General features: G+C 35.3%; 1 protein-coding gene across 1 annotated transcript; it reads right to left on the bottom strand.

The window, feature by feature from the left end:
• Window positions 1-9,371: 9,371 nt before the first annotated feature.
• On the bottom strand, window positions 9,372-9,842 carry LOC127812737 (uncharacterized). The gene has a single exon (XM_052353260.1). It carries the CDS (start codon window positions 9,840-9,842, stop codon window positions 9,372-9,374), a length of 471 nt encoding a protein of 156 aa, XP_052209220.1.
• Between the last annotated feature and the right edge of the window lie 207 nt (window positions 9,843-10,049).

Below are 10,049 nucleotides of genomic sequence, written 5' to 3' on the forward strand. Positions count from 1 at the left end.
GTTTTGGCAAAGGGAAATGGGAAAGCGGGGAGGGAAATAGTTTTTTTTTTTTTTTAATATTTTTATTTATTAAATATAAAATAAAATAATTTAATATTATGATAACTGATAAAATTATTTAAATTATGATAATTATTAAATAATTTAAATTATAATTTATGATAATCATCTAAAATATGATTATAAAATAATTTAAATTATTGTATTAAATTAATATTTATTTAAAAATTTAATTATATAATAAATTTAATAATTATAAAAATTAGTTTTATATATTATATTTTTTTTAATATGTTTATAATTTTTAATATATTGTATTATCAATAAATAATGAATTCTTAATTATAATAACTTAATAATTATATTTGTGTATTTACATAATTATATTAGGAATTGTTTATAATAGTGTTAATTAAATCTTAATAATTTTTTTCTTGTTAGAATTAACGAAAATAAATTTAATAAGAAAAGATTATAAATATAACCCTAAACACACAAAAAATCAAAGATAAGAGAAAGAAGAGAAGAGATAGGATTATAAACAAGGTTAAAAAATATCGAGATAAACCTGAAAACTAATAAGTATGAGAAATGTTGCAAAAAATGAAAAAATGTCCAGAGTTTCGCAATTTTGTCCCTATTCTTATAGGAACTTTTTATGAGGTTAATGGTACCATGCATTTGTTAAAGTTTTAGGTATTTTAGAAATGAGCAGATGAGCAAAAGAGATATTTTAGAAATTAAAAATTAGAAATCAAGTAGGGATTTTATTTTAGGGAAGGTGGAATTTTAGTGTAAAGATTTAGTTTTAGGTTTATTGTTTGTATTTGTAAATAAAATAAAATAATAAATTATTTTAAATTATTATAAAAATTAAAACAACGTAGTTTTGAATTTAAGTATAAAATTATAGATACGTGGATACCCACACATATATAACATTTGTAATTATGTATGGGTAAGTTTATAAATAATTACCCACATATACGTAACATTTATTAATATGTGTAGGTAATAAAATCCAAAAAACTACCGCATCAACTAATACGTAAATACCCATACATATATAACATTTGTAATTATGTGTGGATAAGTTTATAAATAATTATCCACACATGCGTAACATTTATTAATATATGTGGGTAATATAATTCAAAATAAATGCCACATCAACTAAAATTTTACCGAAAAATATCCCACCAATCTCTGAAAGTGAAGGGAATTTTTTCAGTTAAAATAATTATAGGTATATAAATTTACCCACACATAATAAATGTGGATAATATAACGAGTTTGTCTAATTTAATCACTCACACATATTACCATTATATGTGAGTAAATACCCATGTATAATATATGTAGGTAATTTATGTGTGGGTAAATTTATAATAATTACCCACACATATGTAACATTTATTAATATGTGTGGGTAATAAAATCAAAAAAATTGCCACATCAACTAATGCGTGAATACCTACACATATATAACATTTATAATTATGTGTGAGTAAGTTTATAAACAATTACCCACACATGTGTAACATTTATTAATATGTATGGGTAATATAATCCAAAATAAATGTCCCATTGGCTAAAATTTTTTCGATAAATATCCCACTAATCTCTAAAAGAGGAGGAAATTTTTTTAGCCAAAATAAGTCTGGGTATATCAATTTACCCACACATAATAAATGTGAATAATGTAACGAGTTTGTCTAATTTAATTACCCACACATATTACTATTATGTGTGGATAAATACCTATATATAATATGTGTGGATAATTTATGTGCAAGTAAAACCCTCAAATTCTTGTAGTGTTAGCAGATTTGTAATATGTTGTCTTGTGCTTGGGTCACATCTGGCTTGTTGTGAGACAAACTGAAGAAAAGTGAATCTCACTCGGGTTTCGGGTCCCGTTATGCTGTATTTTCTTAATTGTTTTAGGATCAATTCCTCGAGTGGAACGGGGAAAATGACAAAGCCTAGTCCCTACCTAGGGCGTTTCTTGTTGAAGTATAGCTCATCTCTTCAGTTATTGGGTTGATGTGTGAGTAATGTAGTCGATTATTCACTGGTGGCGTCCGTAGGTGGGAGCGGTGTAATATCCTTGATGAGCCATGATAAAAATTGTCAATTAAGAGAATAATGGTATATGAAAATTTTCATAATTGTCTTGAATTAAAGATAAGGCACATAATATATAGGATGCCTTAGGAGGGGCAAAATGGTAATTTGTAGTTTTGTCCCGTAAAAGGGTCAATTATTTTTGGAGAAATTATTTATATTGGAGAATTAATTTTGGGAGAATTTAATTCTTGTTTAAATGCATGGATAATTATGAATTAAAATGGAAGCCAAGTAGGTTAGATTGGTGACACTTGGCAAGATCTCATGGAATGAGATTTAATTTAATTTGAGAATAATAAATTAGTTTGATTAAGTATAATTGGTGACACTTGGCATGATCTTGTGAAGCAATAGTAGGATTTAAAGGAAATTCAAAAAAAGAAAAAGGAAATTAATCTCTTAAGCATTAAATGAGAGTTATCATGATGTGAATTAAAGAAAATGAAAAAGGAAAATAGAAATTAGTTATGCATTTATGTGGAAAAATAGTAGATTAAAATAAATGCCAAATAAAATGGAATTATGTCTTTCAAGAGCAATTTAATAAAATCAGAAAGAGAAAGATATTAGTCTCCATTAAATGCTTGAAAATTTATGGGATTTAAATTAAATAAAAAATGGAGAAAATGATCAATCTTGAAATTAGTCTATATTTATTAATTTTGAAAATTGGAGAATTATGAGAATTGGAGAATTGATCTAATGGTTGAGAATTTAGCTTGACAAGGATTAAGATCTAATGGCTATAATGAAGTCTTGAAAGTGGCATGGATTGCCAAATTTACAAATTAAATGAATATCTAATAAGCCTAATAAAAGAATGGTTGATGGAGACGTGGTCTCTAGTTTATCATCAAGTGTGGAGATTTAAAGAGGCTTGATGGCAAGGATTGTGTTTCTTTAGAGAGTAGATATTAGTTCTCTCTAAATCAAAGGCTAGGATTAAGTTATCCAAAAGCACAAGGATTGTGCTAGTTTCAAGAGTAGGGATTTACTCTTCAAAAGATTAATCAAGGGCTAGAAATTAGTCTTGAACTTGTGAGATGTCAAGACTTAATATATAAAGGAAGAGAAATCTCTAAGAGGAGATTTTGCTTGGTGAAAGAAATTAGAGAGCAATGAGAATTCTCTTGTGAGCTTCCAAAGGAGAGAAAGGTAAGTCTTGATTTAAATCTCTTATAGGAAGAAAGTAAGTCTTCATTCTCCTTTCATTTCTCTAGTCTTCAAGATTTTTAATGCTTTAAGAATATTTTTCTTAAGGTGGTTGAAAGCCAAAGAAAGAGTCAAGGCAAAGTGAAATGGGCATGGGAAAGCATGGGAATGAAGACCTAAGAGCTTATTATGGCTTATATATGGAAGCCTATTTTGTTGTGTTTGATTTATGAGATGTAAATTCATTTGGTTGGTAATGGCTTGTTCAAGCCTAAGATCATGTGTGTAATTTATATTTTGGAATATTTGATTTTATTTTGAAATGAGGCATTGGCTTATGGCATGTTGAAGCCTAGGTTGGGTGAAAGCCTCATTGTTGGGTGTGTTATGGGAAGCAACCAAGAAGTAAGATAAAATGATTTTGTTGGAAAAATAGAGACAAAAATTGGATGAAAGTGAAGTCTTTTTATTTAATTAAATTTCTGGAAAATTTGGGGTTAGGAAGCCCAAATAAAATATATATATATATTTCTTTTTAAACCCAAAATTTTCAGAATGCTTAAATACATTAAATGCCTTTCAAAACATCTAAGTTTTCCACCATTCATCCACATTAAGCATTCATACATATTTAACTAAAATAAATACATCATCTATACACAAAACCATACACCAACATATACATTCTTCTTGCTTCGTTACCTTCAACCTTTCAAAACTCCATTTCCTTTAGAAGATTCCCCACCTACATAGAGGTCAAAGACCTTATGAGTCAATGCTCAGTAAGGGTGCTATGCAAATGTAAATGTAAATGGGAAATAAACATGTAATGCAAATGCAATGCATATAATGGGTAGTCCTCCATGCCCTCATAACCACATAAGTTAAGGCATCAACTAATCCCTCCCTCATCACTAGTCCTCCATATGGCAATAGGTCCACTAGAACATAAAACATACAAATATGACCATTACATGCAACTCATACAAACAATTATAAATGCAAGCAAACCCCACCACTTGGGGTCATCTCTTACCTCTTTTTCCTTGAAGCTTCAAGCCCTTACTTGCCAAGACTCTCTCTTTGGCTTTAAACCATCTTAAGAAAAATATTCTTAAAGTATTAAAAATCTTGAAGACTAGAGAAATGAAAGAAGAATGAAGACTTACTTTCTTCCTATAAGAGATTTAAATCAAGACTTATCTTTCTCTCATTTGGAAGCTCATAAGAGAACTCTTCTTGCTCTCTAATTTCTTCCACCAAGCAAAACCTCATTTTAGAGATTTCTCTTCCTTTATATATTAAGTCTTGACATCTCACAAGTTCACAACTAATTTCTAGCCCTTGATTAATCATTTAAAGAGTAAATCCCTACCCTTGAAACTAGCACAATCCTTGTGCTTTTGGATAACTTAATCCTAGCCTTTGATTTAGAGAGAACTAATCTCTACTCTCTAAAGAAACACAATCCTTGCCATCAAGCCTCTTTAAATCTCCACCCTTGATGATAAACTAGAGACCACATCTCCATCATCCATTCTTTTATTAGGCTTATTAAATATTCATTTAATTTGTAAATTTGGCAATCCGTGCCATTTTCAAGACTCTATTATAGCCATTAGATCTTAATCCTTGTCAAGCTAAATTCTCAACCATTGGATCAATTCTCCAATTCCCATAATTCTCCAATTTTCAAAATTAATAAATATAGACTAATTTCAAGATTGACCATTTTTTCCATTTTTCATTTAATTTAAATTTCATAAATTTTCAAGCATTTAATGGAGACTAATATCTTTTTCTTTTTGATTTTGTTAAATTGCTCTTGAAAGACATAATTCCTTTTTATTTGGCATTTATTTTAATCTACCATTTTCTCACATAAATGCATGACTAATTTCTATTTTCCGTTTTCATTTTCTTTAATTCACATCATGATAACTCTCATTTAATGCTGGAGAGACTAATTTCCTTTTCTTTTTTTTTTTTTGAATTTCCCTTAAATCTTACTCTTGTTTCACAAGATCATGCCAAGTGTCACCAATTACACTTAATCAAACTAATTTATTATTCCCAAATTAAATTAAATCCCATTCCATGAGATCTTGCCAAGTGTCACCAATCTAACCTACTTGGCTTCCATTTTAATTCATAATTATCCGTGCATTTAAACAAGAATTAAATTCTCCCAAAATCAATTCTCCAATATAAATAATTTCTCCAAAAATAATTTACCTTTTTACGGGACAAAACTCCAAATTACCATTTTGCCCCTTCTAAGACATCCTATATATTATGTGCATTTTCTTTAATTCAAGGGTAATTATGGAAATTTTCATATACCATTATTCTCTTAATTGATAATTTTTATCATAGCTCATCAAGGGTATTACATTTCACCCCTCTTAAAAGAATTCCGTCCTTGAAATTTTATTTCCATTAATATAATTGATCAATACATCAAAGCTATTCTTCCATTACTGTAATACCCGATATTATATGGTATTGAAAATAAATAAATTTGGGTCATTTTGTCATGACCTCGGGACTAGAATGTCCAGGGAAGAGGGCAAGGGATTGGTGAGCGTCTCGAGATGAGGATAGTGATGCTGGTGACGATTCGACCGAGAATAACTTGTGGAATAATTTTGGTATAAGCACGAATGGGTGCCAATCTCGAATGGTAGCAGGAGACCTCCTGGAAGCTGAGGAGACCCTAGAGGTGGTTTGGTTTTCTGAGTAAGGCAACCCTTAAGTGCTTCGGGGTAGAGTAAAGGTCCCGTGCAGGCGCAGGGACAAGGTCGGTATTCCCGAGTAGCGGTCGGTTATTAATTTCGAATAAACTGACATTTTGAGGGGCTTAATTATAATTAATTTAAACATTGGGAGGGCCCAAGTGTAATTATAAAAATCCTAAAGTGCAATTAATAGTTCCCAAGTGGAAATAGTGATATTAAATGGGGTTAATGTGTTATTATGTAAATATATATATATTTATATATGTGGGCGCTCGTGTATAAGGAAGCTTCCTTGAAGCTTCCTAGCCTCTGATGTTCTGAAATGAGAGAGTAGAGCCGAGAGGGAGAGTGAGATGCAGAAGAGATGTCGAGGGAGAGAGGGATCGTGAGAGTGCGAGAGTGAGCTCGCGAGAGAGAGAGCGAGATCGAGAGAGAGACGGCCGAGCTCGGCCATTGAAGAAGCAGCTTTGAGCTGCTGTTGAAATAGCAGAGGCAAAGGCGGCCATGGAAGCCGACGATTGGAGCAGCAACCGCGAGGCAGCCGGATGCTAGTGGCAGAGCAGCTGCAGTGGAAGGCGTCCGGCGGTGGAGCACGCAGAGGCAGCGTCAACTTGAGGCGATGGTGGCCGAAGGTGTGGCTGCGACTGGTTATCGCGGCCATGGCTGCAGCGAGAGGTGGGGCTGCAGTGTGGCTGCTGTCTGCGCTGGAGGCTGGCGGGGGTTGCTATTCACGATGGCAGTGACACGGCAGCTGGAGGTGGCTGGAGGCAATGGCAGCTCAAGCAGGGGCGGTGGCCGGTTGCAGTGGGCGCGCGCTGGAGGTTGAAGGCAATGAACAGTGCGTGCAGGAAGCTGGAGAAGAAAGGAGGAAGAAAGAAAAAAAAATAAAAGAAAAAGAAAAAGAAAAAGAAAAATAAAAATAAAAGAAATTATGGAAAATGGGAAAATCGGAGAAAAATTCCAGAAAATTCCAAAAAGGTTCTGAAAATTATTTCGAGACTCGTGGAACGTATTGGAAGCTCGAGAATGGGATCTTGGGCATGAGACGACAGTTAATGAGGCAATGTCGGCGTAGGTGATTGTCTGATTTTCTTCTCCAGATTGATTGAGGTAAATGAGTTATGTTCTTTGAATTAATTTATTCAGAGAGTTAGTAATTATTTGTTGAATTAAACCCTGTGTTGGGGTTATTTGAATTGTTGATGGTTGGTTCTGATGGTGTGTGCGGCGTAGTTGAGGGCATTGGTTGAATGCCGGATGTTAATGGAGTTGGGGTTTTGTGTGTTTGCCTCTAGGTTTGACCTGGGAGGCGGTGATTCTAGAAGAGCTCGGAGTGCGAGCTAGCATTCTCGCCAGGCAGAGATGAGGCTTCGAGCCAGGTAAGGGATGGCCCCACGTGGAGGTGGCCTTGCAAGTTGGTAAATATGTTTGATAATATTTTTATGTTACATTGGCATGTAGTGGTTATATCTTGTGTGATGCAAGACCTAGTGGACCTGTGGCCATATGGAGGATTAGTGTGGTGGGGGCTGATAGGTTGATGCCTCAAACCTTAGTGGGTTGTGAGGATGAGTGGGTCTAGCCTCATTTGCATGCATTTGACATACATAAACATGATTATATTCATATTTACATGCATTGCACCCTTACTGAGTCTTTATGACTCATGAGGTTTTACCTCATGTGTAGATGATGCAAGTCCGAATGCAAGCAGGGATGGCGCCGGGAGGCCGTTGTGGCAACTAGCTGTGTTGCCCGAGTTATGTATTTTATTATTGCTTGTATGTAGCCAGGGGGCGTTGTGTATGTATACCCTTGTGAGTAAATGTCTGTGTTATTGAGCTTAAATGTATTTAATTGTTGTAATCATCATAGTGTGATAGATGATTGTGAGATTGCTTGTTGAATGTGGCATAGTCGGTACAGCCAAGTTTCGAATCGAGTAAAGATCAGCGAGGTATGTTCTCATAAATCCCCAATACTCAGCGAAGTGTTTGTACGCTAGCTTTGTGCCTGGGTCAGTTCTGGCGGCGCGCGCTGGCCGCCCGGCCGCGTGCGCGCTGACCGCCCGGCCCCGCGCGCGCTGGCCGCATGCCATGCTCGTGCGCGGCCCGCGCGGCCGTGCGTGCGTGGCCGGCGTTGGGGGGCGCGGCTGGCTGCCGCACAACCCCCCCTGCTATTTGGTTTTCTTTATTTTTATTTTATTTTTAATTTCTATTTATTTAAATATATTATGTTATTTTGGAAATTCTGAAATAAATTATATTTAAATAAATAAATAAATGAGTATTTAGCCTATAAATTAATTATTAAATTAATATAAATTTGAGGCAATTGTGGGAAAATTTTTATATTTTGGGAAATTAAAATAATGGAGTATTTTCCTTAAATTTTGAAATTGGATGAGGATGCCTTGAGGTTTGTATTTCAAAAATTAATTTTCTAATGGTTGGAAAATTATGATATTTTGAAATAATTAAAGGGAAAATCAATGGAGATTTAATGAGGAAAATTTATTTAAATTTTTTCCAAAGAAATATTAATCCAAATATTTTTCCAAAGGAATTGGAAGTGAGATAAATGGGTTAGTGGTTGGGGCAAAGAAAAGAAAAATTATTTTCTTATAATTAAGGCGTTATGCCATAATTTATTTGAAGCTAGAGAGTTAGCTTATTTCTTTCGATCCTGGGAGGTCACCCTTAGCTCTTCATTAAAGAGCTTGAGAAGGGGTGATGATTGCGAGGTTTCGGGTTTTAATGGGTTGTTTTGATAATTCCCGGACCCTCGAGTGGAGAGAAGAGGGGGCAAAGCCTAGTTCCCACCTAGGTCGTTTCTCGTTGAAACGTAGTCATCTCTTCATCTTTGCCCTAGCGTGTGAATAGTAAGTTGGCTATTCGTGAGTAACACCCGTTGGTGGGAGCGGGGCGTTACAGTTTTGGCTTGCTATGGGCCGAGCTGAAGAGAGGTGAAGCTCACTCGGGTTTCGGGTCTTGGTCCGTTGGATTTTTCTTGTTTGAGTTGGGACCGATTCCTGAGTGGAGCAAAGGGAAGGACGAAGCCTAGTTCCCACCTAGGGCGTTTCCTGTTGAAACATAGTCCAACCCTTCAGTTGTGGTTTGTCGGGTGAGTAATCTGGTCGATTATTTATTGGTGGCACCTATAAGTGGGAGCGGGTCGTTACAATTACATCAACAAATAATTCGGGAAATTGGCACCTTAAATTTTCTTCTAGCTCCCATGTTGCTTCCCGATTAAAGTGATGGTTCCACTGGACTTTAACTAGCGGAATTGATTTGCTTCTCAACGTCTTCTCCTTGTGGTCTAAGATTTTCACTGGCCTCTCAATATAGGTTAGGTTCTGACGAACCTCAACCTTTTCCTCTGGGACTGCCATGGATCTAGTATGTACTTCCGCAATTGAGACACATGGAACACATCATGAAATCCAGCTAATTCGTTGGGCAAGGCCAATCGATAGGCCAAAGGACCCACTCGTTCAATGATCTTGTACGATCGCATAAACCTCGGACTAAGCTTCCCTTGCTTTTGATTCCTCATGGATGGTCTTTGTGGTGAAATCTGAAGAAATACTCTATCCTCTTCTTGAAACTCCAAATCCCGCGTGCGGTGATCCGCATAGTACTTTTGGCGATCTTGAGCAATCTTCATACACTTTCTCGCCACTTCAATCTTCTTAGAGGCTTGTTGCACCAATTTAGTCCTGGCCAACTGTCTTTCGCCCACCTCAAGCCAGATACCAAATTGTGACACCCTATTCCCACTTACGAGTGCCACTCGTGAATAATTACCCGAATTGTCCATCTGTCCGGCCTTTGGTGAATGGCGAACCATGTTTCAAGACGAAACGCCCTAGGTGGGAATTAGGCTCGTCCTTCCCTTCCCTCAACCCCAGGATTCACTAGCAGAATTGGGCTTAACCATTCCGCACTTGGCTAAAAAGAAAATCTCATTAAGATGCCCAATTGCCATTTTCTCATTTATTTTTAATTCTTTTTCCATCCAAGAATT

This window comes from Diospyros lotus, chromosome 11 (genome assembly GCF_014633365.1).
Source record: "Diospyros lotus cultivar Yz01 chromosome 11, ASM1463336v1, whole genome shotgun sequence".
In the NCBI taxonomy this organism is placed as follows: domain Eukaryota; kingdom Viridiplantae; phylum Streptophyta; class Magnoliopsida; order Ericales; family Ebenaceae; genus Diospyros; species Diospyros lotus.